Source organism: Emydura macquarii, unplaced genomic scaffold, assembly GCF_026122565.2.
Source record: "Emydura macquarii macquarii isolate MOO-44397 ecotype Brisbane River unplaced genomic scaffold, CSIRO-AGI_Emac_v2 contig_3530, whole genome shotgun sequence".
NCBI classification, from domain to species: Eukaryota; Metazoa; Chordata; order Testudines; family Chelidae; genus Emydura; species Emydura macquarii.
The window spans coordinates 10273650-10289436 of record NW_027133667.1 but is presented as its reverse complement, the minus strand read 5'-3'; the positions used below and the strand labels follow the sequence as shown (position 1 = coordinate 10289436).

Below are 15787 nucleotides of genomic sequence, written 5' to 3'. Positions count from 1 at the left end.
TTATAGAGAGGACACTGGGAGAATGACAGGTTTCTGTTTCTCCATTAAGGCTATTACACACAGATCTCCACCCTAGCAGATGTTCAGGAGAACGTGATGGAATATCTTCATGTGCTCAGCCGTCCAATGGTCATCAACCATGATCATGACATCATATGGACTGAAGCCTATATGGACAGTGCGGTAAGCACTTTGAGATAAGCTTCCAGTCAACAGACAGTAGGGGCTAAGTGAAGGGGGTTGGAGGGAAAGCAGAGCTGTGACACCTGGATCTCTTGGAGGATCCCTCAGAAATATGAACATACTGTAGAACTGGGAGTCAGCTGATTTTGTAGAATTTATTGTGCTCTTCACCTGTTTAGACAGAGTATTTCTTTCCCCTCAATCCTGGAATTGAATCCTCTATTCAAAGTTTCAGGTCTCCTTGAGAGTATGCAGTGACCCAGGAACCTAAGGCTAATCACAAATGCACAGTATGACTTAAGTAGTTTTTCTTTTCTCCATTAATTCAGGGTACTTTATAAAGGATTATTCACAGGACAGAGATTAATTACAGCTCAGAATATGGGTCACAGAGATTCTTGTTTTCTGCTCACATCATGCTGTCTGTCATACAGGGAGATAAATCTCAGTTTGGGTGTCAAGTTTGTTCCTTTGTTCTCTGTGCTAGCAAGATATGGGATCACTACAGGGCAAGTGTGCTCAACTCTTGGGAGGGAATTAAACGTAAGTGTGCCCTACAACCTTTTACTTTCCTTTGATGTGCCCCCATTGCTGCTACAGGCTGGATCCTCTCACTGCTACCTCACTGTTTTTATGTGGTTGCTCCATTGTCTCTGGCCTACACTAATAGTAGGCTTGAGAGATTCTGGAGATAAAGATGTCACAGCATCATGCCTTTAGATCAAGAGAGACTAAGAGTAGTGGAGTATGAAGGACCTCTTCACCCACCCTTCCTCAAACAAATAGAATTGTTTTCCTGGGTCATTTTCTTGCCTGTTTTTTTGCCTAGAGGAAAGTGCAGCCCAGTTCTGCTTTTGGTGATCCCAGCATCTTCATGCAGGAGATTCTGTGTTTGGTGTTTTTCTTCTCTAGGACTACTCACCACAGAACAAGCTATAACATAACAGTTAACAACACTTTCTCCAGAAGCTTCCCAGTTATGAGGAGGTCTTGACCACTTCCAAGTGGAATAGGTTCCCCTAAAGCCAAATTACAGACTACATTCTGACCCAAATTGGTGTCAGAGGAGGAGGAGATCTTGAGAGGGTTCAGACTGTGATTGGAGTGTGATCCAGAGCATTAGAACAGGAAATAGAGTTGTTTAAAAAGGGAAGATGAAGATATGATATTTAGTCCCCTCAGTTCATTAATCTCTGTCCCCAGTTGTAGTGCTGATTATATTCCACTTTCAGGGCAATGGGGAAAGAAAGTGAATAATCCCAACATGGAACATGTAGCCAAGTCAAAGAGCCCCAATAGTAAAGATTACCACTCCTGACATAACTAATTAAACAATCACTGTGCCTTTTGATTAACCTCTTCACCATCTGAGGGTATAGAGAGCATCTTTCCCATCAAATGGACATTACTACAGCTTTTAAGAATGCACAGATTTAAAGGGGTCTATTTGAAGGCATGGTGGTTCGTGAGTGGTGGTTGCATCCTCAGAAGGATCAGGTCTCAAGAGGAAACAGTTGTCAGAGATTTATTAAACTGGTTTGGAGTCAGGTGAGTGCGAAAGGGGAAAAGTTTATGTACTCCTTAATGGAAAAGTCCTTTAATAGGGATGAAACCAATAGGATTCTATAGAAATTATTCTAAAAACCTGTGGAATTTAAAATAGAAAGACCTCCATTCTATAGAATTTCTAGAAATTCAGCCTGTGGAATATTTGTGCCTGCTCTAGAATTCAACAGGCTGGTTTAAAAATTCTATAGAAAGTTGATTAAACTCTTGTTAAATTGGATAGGACTCTTCAAAAAGGGATGAAATACAGGTTTCGCATTGATTCATGCTTGTGAGATACTGCTGGTAAAGCCCTGGGAAGGCTTGTCCTCACTTCTGTATTGTGGATGAACATGGAAATATTCCTTGGGATGTACCTGCTCTCTGGGGGGCAACAAAGGAAATGTGTTTTGCCAAGCATATTGTGCACAGGAGGTACTGGTGAGTCAGTTACTGAGTGTGCTGAGCAAAACCAACAGTAGTGCTACCTGCTACACAGCATATTCTATACACCTGGGTTCTTTGGTATATGGCAACAAGAGTCCAGAGCTTGCAGTGATGTTTTGTCCACTGATGCTTTTCTTGTTTGTCTCATTTTTCTGGCTTGCATTTGTCTTCCTGCCTTGCTACTGCTCATGCTTTTCATTCACTCATGTATTCATTCATTCATTCATTTATCCATCCATGTCTCTTGCTAGCTGCCACAATCTGAGGAGGTAACCACCTATCCTGTGTTCTGTGAGCGTGCCACTCCCATTATGTTAGCTGGTGTGCTTCTGTGCTAGTTTGTCTAGTCACTGCTGAACTGTACATCCAGGGAGGGGAGGAGGCAGCAGCACAGAGGGAGCACTGAGTATGTATGTCAGGAAGGAAATGATAACACTGGATGTACGGGAGAGCTGTGCTGTTGGATGAGAGTAAGTAGGGAGTGCCTGTACTGTACAGTAGCTTAGTCCATTGGATGCGTTTTTACATATGTAGAGTGTTTCTCTGTGAGATACACATGTTCTAGGTTAGCCCTAGCACTGCTGTGAATAAGAGGTATCCACCCAGATAGGAGGTCAGCAACAGAATGTGCTCAGCCCAGTAAGGCAGGATACCAACTTCAATGCTTCATTAGGTTACTGTCTAGAATGGCTGGCTCCATTATGGTTCTCAGCATGCACAGTGAGAGAACACAGGACAGTCAGTTCTTGACCTTGCCAAAGGTGAGCTGATTATCTGGCCAAATGGGAGGTAGAAAGAACTTGTTCCCTGTGCCAGGGAAGGAGAATCACTTTTATAGCTAGGTATGTCTGTGAGACACCTGTGCATGTTTTGTGTATTTCATATGTTCCTCCTGTGTTTTGTGTGTTCTTAGAATGTCTCTCTCACAGAGTATTGAGGGCTCTGATGTCACATAGCATGTGCTTGTGCTGTGTCCTAGCTACATATCTTTTGAGTGTTGTGTGTTCATGTCATGTTTTTGCTTCTGTCTTTGCACTTTCTTAAGCAGTCCCTAGGCACATGTGTGATAAGTGTATTTAAATATGCACTGTGCATGTTTGTTCCTTTTTAGCATTTGTCTGTGATACTTCTCAATCAAGCTATATGCATGGGTTTGGGGTATATTTATGCAAGTGAGTTGTGTGTCCATAAGTTTTGCCCAGGTCTGTGTTGTTTCTCATAATTGTCTTGTATGTACACTTTGGTTGTGTTTAAGCACAGTTTTGTATGTGAATCTATGTGTATGTTGGCATAGACATGCCTAATGTGTATTAATTTCTAAAGACTCCTGTCTCTTTAGCAGTTAGGTCTTCAATGCCTTTTCTTTGACAAATTTCATTAGTTTTATCACAGCCCCATCTCTCCCACCCCCTTTTTTGTTTGTTTTTCCTGTATGATTACATTAGCATTGGTGCTCCTGGAAACCTTAAGGCTTCTTCTAGTGGCTCCCTATACTATTCCATTTGCTAACACACTGCTCTTTGTCCTGTGGCAGCTCTTTGCATCTCAAGCTCAAAGTCTGCTGCTCATGACAACAGTAGCTATGCCGGTCTTCAGCAAAAAGAATGAAACGGTAAGTGTAGTGCTGTCCTGCAGTCTCCTTGGAACTAGGGCAGGTAAAAGGATGCTGAGGTGGTTAGCAGTCTTCTAAAGCCATTGACTAATAAAGAGAGGCTTTTTTGGTGGCTCTAGCAAGGTGCTTGGCTATTAACTGATAATTTGTCCTTCCCTCTGTATGTTTCTTCTTCCCAGTATCACTGCAGTAAGAAACTTCATCTTGTTTTCTCATCCCCAGTTTCATACCCAGCTCAGCACCAAATATGCAGACTCCACTTAAGCCCTGACTATACACTGCGGAAGAGTGATGCAATGGCATTTACCCATGCTCAGCTGAGGGCAGGCTGAGCGCTTACAGAGTTTCATTTCTGAGAACAGTTTCTCCTTTCTTTTTTAAGAGATCTCATGGCATTCTCCTGGGTGTAGTGGGCTCTGATGTTCCACTGAGAGAGCTACTGAAACTGGCTCCACGGTACAAGGTAAGGCTGAAGCTAATGTAAACTATCTGTCATCATACATGGCTTAACGACCAGTCACTTGTCCACAGGCATAATCCAATGAATCAAAATATTTGGTGGCCACTCTAGATACACAACTGTGCATGCACAATTGAGTGTGGATCTCATAGTTCACCTTTCTGGAAACCAAGCCCTAGAACTGTGTAGAACAGGGGTGTCAAACTCATTTGCTATGGCCGGCTAGATTTGAATTAAATGTACTTCAAGTGGGCCATACATACCATAAATTGAAATACTAGGCACTTTTGGAGTGCTGTGTCTCGTGCACGCAGAGTTCCACGTGCTGCCGCCAGAGTGCACAGAACTCGCGGCATCGTACTCTCTGGCGGCAGCGCGCACTGCCACCAGGAGCCGGACCAAAAAGGTTGGTGGGCCGTATCCAGCCCGTGGGCCGTGTGTTTGACACTCCTGGTGTAGAAGGACCACTATCACTTTCTGAACATCCCCAGCAGCTGAGTGTGGCTCTGCTGTGGCCTGCCTAAGTTTCCCCCTTCACTGAGTTAACTATGAAGTCACTTAAACAGCCCAATCACAGGGAAGCCAAGCACCCTTCTTTACAGTAGTATCTCTCTTTTTATTAAAGCCTTTGGAAAGGAGAATTTGTACAAGAATTTAAAGGCTCTTACCTCAGAGCCCAGCTAAAACTTAACAGAAGTCTCTAGGTTCCAGCAGCAGCTCCTTGTGCTATAAAGCTTCAGGCTTCTCCACTGCCTGGAGAGCTCTACAGTTTTACCTCTGTTTGCCCAGGGTCTCTCCCAGGCCTCCTTGCCTGGAGAGCTTTTTACCTAGTTCAGACTCCCTAGGAGCTTCCTTCCACTACAGTTTCCTTTCTCCTTAGGAGCCCTTGTCTAAGTGAGATCCCTAGCCTTTTATCCTACCCAGGTGCCTAATTAACTGCCTCCCAGTTACTCAGTGACTTACTCCCAGGTGAACCTGAATTGCCTCATTTCCCCGTTGTGGAGCCTGTCAGAGAGAGGCTGGGCTCCTGATCCCTTCAGAGGGCCACCTACCCGCTGACAAAGGGAGCAGTGCTGCCCAGGCCAGACCCAGCACAAGTAAATACTGCAGTCAGGTACAAATACTGCTTAAGAAGTGACATAGCCTAATGAGATCAGGCAATGTCGCACTTGGCCTGCAAGTGAACTATGAGAGACGGACTAATCAGATCAAGTCCGCCTACAGTGTATATTTCAGCCAAATCACGGGGTTTTTAAACCCAGATATAATTTGCAATTATAAAGACAAGAATTATCCACTGGAAAAATAGTGCCTCTAACACCTCCATACGACAAAAATTGCTTGACAGTGAATTGAGGAGTCATTTGTGTGAGTAATTATCAATCAGACATTAGGTATTCTAGTGTGTACAACTACCCGCTGTTGATTTGGTCACACTAATAGAAACAGAAAGTTTGAACTCATAGCTTCAGTCATATGAATTTTGGGGTAAGTCCCAGCAGTCACTGCTGTTAAGGAGATCCCTAATGGAAACTCAATAGAGGGACCAATAGACATTGTACAGAATTCTCAGGACAAGCCTAATGAAGCAAAGTTTAACAAGCCTCACAGCGAATATCACTTTCCCAGAGAGCCTCATTAAAAATTCATTTTTTCAATGAGATAAACTTTAAAAAAATATTTTAAAGTAATACAGAGCTGGTGAAAAGTGCTGGCTTAACAAGTCTGGAGAGTGAAATCCTGTGTAACCACAAAATGGGTTCAGCACAGACAGCAATAGTGTAAACTTCTTGCCTGCCAACAAATCTCAAGACTGACTTGGAGAAAGTCCCTCTAGGCATGACAGAATAGTTCATTCTCAATTGTCCATTCTATCCTTGGCATCTGTGCCAAAAGTGTCAACAGTGATGCTAGTTGTGATGCTGCCAGCTATGACGATGGTTTTAGTCTACTGGGAGCTGGATGGAAACTCTCTCTTTTGAGATTGGCCACTGAAGAATCATTCCATGGGTGGGTCATTATTATCCTAGAATGGATTCAAGCTGGTTATCAAGATGTAAAAAGCTTTGTTTCCTATTACCAATCCACTAAGACATTCACTTCCTTTGTTTCTAGAGTAGCCTACGGCTTGTCATGGTGAATGATGATTCCCCAGGTTCTGTATAGAAATTACAGGATCCAAGTCTCTAGCTCTATGTCTGTGGTTACACCGCTAAGCACAGTAACTGATTATTATTGCCCCAGTACTTGTGACACTATTATCATAGTGTTCCCCATTGTCCCACATTCTAAATATAGGAGTGTCATGGGTACCAAAATTAATTCTACCTCCTAAATGGTAATTGTCCAACACTCACTGTCTGTGCATTTACTGCAGTTACACACACAAATCATTTACCTCATCACTGAAATACTCAGTACTCAGCACACAAATACTCAGTCAGACTCTGTTTGCTACACAGAGAGCAGTTGGTGGCTAGGATCAGTAGTTTAGGAGAGCATCTTCCATTGCTAAGAATGTCGGTGGGGCAATAGAATAACTCCCCCCATTACAGAGCAGTGACTGAAGGAGATGGGGCTAATTATTCTCATACTTTTTTCTAACAGCTGGGAGTCCATGGATATGCCTTTCTGAATACTAATAATGGTTACATCCTCTCACACCCAGACCTCCGACCTTTGGTAGGTGATTCTGATGCTCTGAGTATCTTTGTTACATTAATCTCTCTGAAAGCTCATGGATTTAAGTATCTCACATTTGTATATAGTCATTAGGGTTACCAGGTCATTATCATAAATTCCTGCTGTATATAAACTTTCTGCTCACCAGATTCCCTTATACGAATTACCAAAACATTTTATCACAAACCAGCCTATACAGTTACCTGCAAGCCCAACTAGCTCCGTGCTAGCCCCTTGCTCCTGAAATGGCATGATAATACTCACATCTCCAGATCCTGCCCACACATAGGAAATGTAATGACTGTAGGATAAGAGGACACCTACATCCAAACACTCATTTGCCAGTCAATCGAAATCAATGTGGCTTCTTCATTTTATTAATGCTCTGTTGACCGTCTGATTTGCTAGAGGGCTGGAAAGTTAGAGCTCCATTTCCTCTCTTTCTTTTTGAAACTCCAGTACAAAGAGGGAAAGAAGCTGAAGCCCAAACCAAACTACAACAGTGTGGATCTTTCTGAAGTTGAGTGGGAAGACCAAGATGAAATAGTGAGTATCAGAAATTATTATAACCAGTTTGTGGCTTTTTCTCCTAATTACTAGAGGGGAATCATGATGGGAGATTGTAGGAACCTCTGGTTTCTTCTGTCAGGGGCTGATCATTACTAGTTGAAGGTTAGTCCCTAAAGAGAGTAACATCCCCTTCCCACTCCCATACATGATGCTTGTCTCCCTCTCTATGGGTTCGTCTATACTGTGTTTGGGTGGTGCGATTGTAGCAGGTGTAGACATGCCCAAACTAGCTAAGATCTAGTTAGGTAGTTAGACTGAAGCTAGGTCAAGTAACAGTCACAAAGAAGCTGCAGCAGCATAGGTGGTGGCTGCTCAAGTCATACCCAGGGTTCTTGGTACATACGTATCTATGAAGTTAGCCCACACAGCTTCCCATGCTGCTGCGGCTTCACTGCTATTGTTACCTGAGCTAGCTTTGCTAGGTCTACATGTGCTGCAATCACACCTCCCAATTGCAGTGTAGATATACACTAAGCCTGCAATATCCCTTATTTTATGCTACTCTGGGTGGGACTACACTAGTTCTGATGGTTTCTCACTTGAGTCTGCTGCTTGTTTGCATTGGGACCAACATATCTGAAGCCACAATATGGTAGGAAGGTGGGGAGGAGATCAAAGCTCCAATAAATACACTTTGGAAAAGTTCAGATTCAGATCCTAACTCCGGAGCATAGGATAAATAAGCAAGTGATTTTAGAACCCACTGGATCCAGATTTTGCTGCCATCTAATTCTAATCTTTCCTCTCACTATCCACTGCAGTCTGTGTCCTGGAAAGGAAATGTTTTGTTTTGCCAAGCTGTCACTTTTCTGGCAAGGCCAGGGTCACGTGGAAGATATGGATGAAATACAGGTGTCTGAACACCTTAGAGCCCAGAGAGACAGTGGCAGGCTCAGTCAGATCAGAGCATAGAATATCCCAAACCTCCCTGGCCTTAAATCAGATTTTCTTGGCTAGAGGAGCCTCATTTTGGTGGTCACTGTTTCATGGCCATAGGATAATTAAGCAAGTGATTTTAGAACCCACTGGAGGACACATCCTTATAGTACTCCGAAGCATACAGCAGTAGCAACTTGAGCAGTAGTCTTATTAGATTTTATAAGATGAGTAGGGTTGGGCTTACTTAGTATTTGAATTGGAGACTACCACTGAATCACCGAAGGTGCTGCAGTAAGTTGTGTTTGTGAGTCAGTTGACACTCACCTCCTCTCTGAGTCAATACTGAACCAATGTCCTAGCATGATACTAGGAGGCACTGAGCTGCTGGATGTGCCACCTTTTTGATTAAATAGGAAACCACGGTCTTATGGTCATTAAAGATTCTTAGCAATTTTTCTGCAAGAAACGGGTATCCTTGCAAAATTGCATTGGACCCTGCATAAACTGTTGACTCCTCAACTGAATATGGTAGTCTTCTTCACTCCCTATCCCAGCATGTTGTATAGTGTTGCAGTGCTCTATTAGCGCTAGTCAAAATTTTCTGGATGGAACAGTTTTCCATTGAGAAGTGCTGATTTGATACAATCAAAATATTCCATGGGAATGTGTTGATTTTGTTGACAGGAAAAGGTGAAAAGGTTTTGTTTTGATCAGGTGGAAACATTTTGCTTTGACTTTATCATTTTGATAATATGAGATGATCTTCAGTCCAGAAATGGTTACATTTCAATAGCAGATGAAGTGATTTGTGTGAGCATCTTATGATTTTATAAATTGGTTTTAAAGTTTGCAAAGAACTTTGGGATTGTTCTGGAAGGACTAATATTGCTTTTTGTTTCTTTGGTGCCTTCTATCTGAGGATCTGTGCAAATATTGAGAATATGTGTCTTGCTCACTATTACAAAGTGAAGTTGTGCAGTGCCCTTCCCTCCATGTCCTTAGCTTTAATGACAACACCATCTTTATAGACTTTAAATATAAATCCGTATTATTATATGGCACTTACCAGCCTGCCTGAATGAAACTTCTGAGCTGCTCATAAAATTTTCTTAGTTGAAAGCCCAGAGAGGGCAGTAGAAAAGGAGAGCCAGTCATTCCTCAGTAGAAGCTTCCCCATATGAATTACAAATCACTCCACAGCCTGTCTTTGCCTAGTCAGAGGCACTAATGCTAATCTGTTCCCCTGTGCAGCTGAGAACAGCAATGATCAATGGAGAAACGGGTTACCTTTCTATGGATGTGAAAGTCCCTGTGGATAAAGGGGTAAGAAATCCTGGTCCTCTTCAGATCTCAACTGGAAGGGAGATGGGAAATGGATGCTGGGGATCCATGGAGGGTGCAAAGCTAATGCTCAGCATTTTGTGTGAAGATTTTAATGTTATATCACTTATATATCTAATTTGTTCAAACCAAAGAATAGAAGATGCTTCACAGATCATTAGTCTGTCCAGGCAAAGCCAAGAAATATACTGTCCATAGAATAGAGGATCATCATCGGTAGATGAAACAATCCAAGAAATCATAGGTTTTTAGAGATTGAAAAGATATATTAGGTATAGCTGGAAAAAAACAGAATGTAATTTGTGCCAAAATTTTCATGACATTTTTGTCTCTATTTTTCTCAAATTTTTAATATTTTTGGATCAGCTCTAGGATAAAATTTTTTATGGAAACTCCTACTAAAATTGCAAATTTTTAACTAGTTCTAGTATTAGGTCACCTAGTCCACTCCCGCAAGATTATCATCCAAAGTGTATTTTCCAGTCTTTCATTCAGACTAGTTTTAATTAACTCTTCCAAGTGACTGGGCATCCATCACTTCCACAGTCTTACAGAGCTCGCTGTCAGGAAGCTTTCCGTGTCTAAGGCCTTGTCTACATTAGGAAATAGCACCATTTCAGCCATCAGTTTAGCTGACCTGCTGTTGACCATAGCTTGTCCTTATCAATATTCACAGTTAAACAGTGGTCAGGGCCAATTCTACTAAACCTGTTTTTGACAACCCTTGCTGAAATGGTGCCATTTCTTAGTGTAGTTAAGGCCTTACTTTCGTTTGATAACTTCTAGTTATACCTCTTGTAGCTCCCTAAATTATTCCTATAGAGAGAAACTATCATGTCCCTGCTCCACAACATGAAATCTCTGCACATGGAGCCCCAACTGTTCTTGACTGCTACCATATTATATTTGTCACTCCTCTCTAATTAGCTACCCTCAGTCTCATACCTAGGCCTTTTTCAGTATTACTGTCTTCTCCGCTTCTCCCTCCTATATTGTCTAGCTATGTTTCTGATTATTTTTCCTCCTCCCCTCTTCTAGTCCATTTTCTAAAATGTTAGGCCCTGTCTATACTATAGATTTTTGTTGACATAAATTACGCCGACAATCAGAAACTGCTCTAAGTACATTGCTTGTGCATGTTCACACAATGCTCCTTTTGTTGGCGGAGTGCGTCCAGAGTTGGTGTGCTAGCATCGACAGTGAAAGCAGTGCACTGTGAGTAGCTATCTCACTGTGCTACTTGCCACCTTCTGCAGCTAGGAGTTGTGGGAAGGCAGAGTGGAGCACAGTGCATCATGGGCGGAGGCTCAATGTCCTATAATGCAGCTTTTTCTGTCCATCATTCCATGGGCTACCAACTGCATTTAATGCCATTTTTCAACAGTCCCTGTTTACTGTACACCCACTATCTCTGCCAGAAAGAATGGATCCTGCACTGCTCTCTACTGTTGTGGTCAGTGTTATGAATACAATGCAGCTGATCATGCAGTATGTCATGAGGTCCCAATCTGAAAAGGAATCCAAGGTGCCTGACCTGCTGTATGCCATGGAAAGAAACAATGCCAGATTACTTTTGGTATTCACAGAGCAGCTGCACGCAGTGGACTGTCACTATTAGACCCGGGAAACAAGCACTGAGTGGTGGGATAGCATTGTTATACAGGCCTGGGATGATGAGCAGTGGCTACAGAACTTTTGGATGCGCAAAACCACCTTCCTGGAACTGTGTGTGGCGCTCGCCCCAGCACTATGGTGCCAGGACACAAAAATAAGAGCTGCTCTCTCGATGGAGAAGTGCATGGTGATCGCTGTGTGGAAGCTGGCAACTCCAAACTGCTACCGTTCAACCACAAATCAGTTTGGACGTGGGAAGTCCACTGGGGGGGATTGCATTAACGCAAGTGTGCAGGACCATTAATCACATCCTGCTATGAAGGACTCTGACTCTTGGAAATGTGCATGAAATACTGGATGGCTTTGTGGCAATGGTATTTCCTAACTGTGGCGGTGCAATAGATAGCATGCATATCCCTATTTGGCCCCAGATCATCTTGCGATGGAGTACATCAACAGAAAAGAGCATTTCTCTATGGTATTGCAGGTGCTTGTGGCTCACCCTGGTCGTTTCACTGACATCAACGCAGGGTAGCCAGGGAAGGTACATGACGCACACATCTTCAGGAACACTGGCCTGCACAGAAAGCTGCAAGCAGGGACTTTCTTTAAAGACCAAATTTCAGTGAAGGATGTTGAAATGCCCATAATGATCCTGGGAGACCCAGTGTTACCCCTGACTCCCATGGCACATGAAACCTTACATGGGAAACCTGGACAGCAGCAAGGAGCGTTTCAACAATAGAATGAGCAGGTGCGGAATGACCATTGAATGTGCGTTTAGCAGATTAAAAGCTTGCAGCTTTATGGCAGGTTAGACCTAAATGAGGAAAATATTCCCATGGTCATAGCAGCCTGCTGAGCTCTGCATAATATTTGTGAGGCCAAGGATGAAAAGTTTCCCCAGGAATGGAGTGTGGAGGCGGATTGCCTAGTGGCTGATTTTGAGCAGCCAGATACCAGGGTTATTAGAGGGCCATAAAAGGGGGCTATTCGAACCAGGGAGGCTTTCAGGCACCCTTTTGACAATGAGCAGCAGTAATGTGTCTTTCTATAAAGCACCCTCTCATGCTTCATTTACTTGCTGCTTTGTATGGAAATTTGGATGATTGCTTCCTGACCTTGATTTGCAGTCTGCAAATGTTCCAATTGCCACTCTGTTTGAATTGCAGCAGCGACCACTGTGTGTAGGAAACAAATAAAGATTAATAAAAACATACACTTTGAAAGCCAATCAAATACCAATTCACAACACACACACAAAAACACTTGTTGGAAAGGTGAAGGGCAGTCTCCTGCCGTAGGCTGTCATAGCTGTGTGTAACTCCAGCTATCATTTTGGAAGCTGTTCGAAGGGGTCGAGTGAACAGGGTGCTGTGACAGGCCAGCAAGATGCAAGGAATGTGTGAGAGGAGTTTGGGGTGGGCATGGAAAGCAGTTCTGTATGGGCTGCGGGGGGAGGCGGGTAGGTGTGCTCAAGATGTGGGAAAAGGGTCAAGCCGATATCTCACTCCTGAGGGTAAGCAAGAATGATGCGAGGGTGCATCTCCTGCATGTGTGCAGCTTCAGACCGGCTCCCTATGCTGCTCGCCTTTGTGCCGCTTTGGTCCCTGCACAAGTGATTGCTGATTGGCGCAGGAAAGTTTCTACAGCTGGGGAAGGAACAAAGCAGCTCTGCCAAGGAACCTTTGGCAGAGGATTGGCGAGTACCTCCAGAAAACGTTTCCTAGAGATCTCTCTAGAGAATTAATACACTGTTTTGCCCCCACTGCGCAGCTTGCACATGAGTCTTGTACATTTCTATCCCTTAACCCACTTCCAGCATATAACAAAGCAAAGGACAGCTCTACCTCATGTAACTGAGCAGTATCAACTCAAAGTGATCATTTACCAGGGCTGCCCTCTCCTGCATCGTGTGTGCCAGTGACGGAGTGCTGGGACTGGCTCAAACCATCCTGGGTCGAGAAGAGGTCCTGGCTCCCCATGGTACCAGATGACCCTGTTGGCTGTCCCATCTTGTCCTCCAACTTGATCTCACCCACCACCTCATCCTTGGAGTTGATTCCACTGTTGGCTGTCTCCAGCCCCCCCACTCCAAAGTATTCACAGGGCTCGTGGAGGTGGGGTCGCTGCTGTGGATGGCATCCAGCTCCTTATAGAAATGGCAGGTCTTTGGTGCAGCACAAGAGCAGTGGTATGACTCTCTTGCCTTCTGCTATGCCTGCCTCAACTCCTTTAGCTTTGCACAGCCTTGATGTACGTCCCATTTGTATCCGTTATCTAACATGCCACAAGAAATCTGCTCGTAGTTACTGAAGTTCCTACAGCTGGAGTGGAGCTGGCATTGCACAGCCTCCACTCCTCACAGAGCCAGCAGATCCAACAACTCAAGTGTGCTCCAAGCGGGATAGAGTTTGCTGTGGGGAGCTGCCATGGTCAGCTGGGAAGATGCAATGAAAGCTCTCCACGCTGAGCAAACAGGAAGTGGAATTTCAAAAATTCCTGGGCCTTTAAAGGGGGAAGGACAGATGCCTGTGTACCTGGCTGCAGGGCAGCAGAGTTTGAACTGCTGACCATCGTGGTCAGGATGGGCATTGTGAGTCACCGCCTGGATGCCATTTACACTGACATAACCAAGTGCAGTGTCTACCCTGACACTTTGTCAATCTGACTTTGCTGCAAAAATCTCTATGCTGCTCATCAAGGTGGTTTTATTTTGTTGGCAAGCAGGAGAGTTTTTTCAGTGGAAGGAGCATCGTAGTGTGTACACCCCCACTGTTTTGTTGACAAAACAGTAGTGTAGTAGTGTAGACAAGGTCTTAGTTAAGATGGTTCTTCAGACAGATCCTTGCTGTTCTCCACTTCCCACCACCTGATATGCTATTGTTTACCATTACTTTTTGTTTCCAATGTTTGTCAATTTTCATTCCACATGAAAAAGATCCTATCTAAGCCAATATTAATTAATTTTGAGACACTAGCAAATGCTTTATGTAAATCCAAATATATTGGATGTGCTTTATTCCCTTCATCTATTAATTTATAATTCTGTCCAAAAAGAATGCAATCTTCTTTGTATGGCAAGATCTATTCTTTAGAAGCCCAGGCTGCTTATTGCTCACAATTCCATTATCCTCTCAGGTAGGGGTTGGTAACCTCTTAGTTTATTGTGTTGCTGCAGCCTCACAATATAGTTTTCTCTGAGCCATCCAAAGGAATCTTATTTATTTAGGCATTTTTAAGAATGTCACAAATGCCTAAATGCCTCTGCATTTGTCTCTTTTTTTCCCTGGTTTTTTGTTTTTTTTTTGTAGTTGTTCCCATCTGTCATTTTGCTTATTTGCTTTTTTCCAATCCCCTTTCCATATTTTCTCAATTCCACCTCTTCCCCCCCATGTGCTTTCTCAATTTTCCCCTTGTCCTACATTTTTCCTAAGCTCTTCCTGCTATTTTCCCGTGTTTTCCTCTGTTCATTCGCCATCTCCATTTTTTGTTTCTTCCCTTTTTTATTCTGTCACCACTATTTCACCCTTCACCCACTCCTAATCCCTGGTTCTTCTTCAAGTAATTGTCCCTATATGTAATGCACTTTCGGTTCCACATGTGCTCCATGAACCCAGGACCAGATTTTTCCCTAGCAGTGTCTGCCGTGTCCACGCATGCATCCCTGCTCATCTTGTGCTCCATACCGAAGGGATAAAGGGAGCTGTTGGTCCCCCACCACTTAGTTCCTTCTTACTGCTTGTTGTCTAGGACAGAGGTTCAGTGTTCAAGCTGACTTCTTGAGCTTCTCTCTGTAAATAGCTTTAAGAATTTTTCACAGTTAGTTCTTATTTGGAAATAGTTTTAGGGGTTTGGTTCCCTAAATTTTGGACCCCTCCCCTCAGTTGAGGAACATTTCTCTGTACCCCCATCAACCCCAGTTCTCCTCGGTTTCAGGAGAGCATGCCAAGGATCCCCAGCTTTAAAAGCTGTATCAAGTGCCACAAACCTTTCCTGGTCATGGACTACCACGATACCTGTCTGGACTGCCTGGGGGGGAAGCACACATGCCTTCCAGGTGCAGTATCTGCAGGTCATTCCTTTTCTGGTTTTCAGGGACCTGAACAAGTTCATCTGCCACCTAAAGTTCAGAATGGTGACTGTCAATTAGCCAATCTGTAGATCCAGGCAATTGGTTCATGGCGCTTGGGCCTCTTTTGGGGGGATTTGTAATGACTTTGTCACACTTTTGAAGTAAGTCTGGGAAGACCTTAGGGTTATCAGGATATGACGGGGAAGCTGGAATCACCATCTTGTCTGGGGAAGAGGAGGACAAGGTCACTGGCATGATATCCTCCTATTCTGTTGTTCCTCTTTCTCCTGTTGCTTTAGTTGCACTTCTTGAGGAGGCTGAGAAGGCCCTTTCTCTTCTCTAGGAGCTCTGAATCTCCTTAGGTCCCTTGTGCCACAAG

General features: G+C 43.6%; 1 protein-coding gene across 1 annotated transcript in view; it reads left to right on the top strand.

Annotated features, from left to right (window-relative positions):
- CACNA2D4 (calcium voltage-gated channel auxiliary subunit alpha2delta 4) overlaps positions 1-15787 on the top strand; it is a 165368-nt gene that overhangs the window by 44537 nt on the left and 105044 nt on the right. The window contains exons 13-18 of the mRNA XM_067536119.1: positions 50-183; positions 3710-3787; positions 4170-4250; positions 6855-6929; positions 7389-7475; positions 9630-9701. Of these exons, the coding sequence (XP_067392220.1) occupies positions 50-183; positions 3710-3787; positions 4170-4250; positions 6855-6929; positions 7389-7475; positions 9630-9701 (527 nt within the window). The remainder of the gene's footprint in view (positions 1-49; positions 184-3709; positions 3788-4169; positions 4251-6854; positions 6930-7388; positions 7476-9629; positions 9702-15787) is intronic.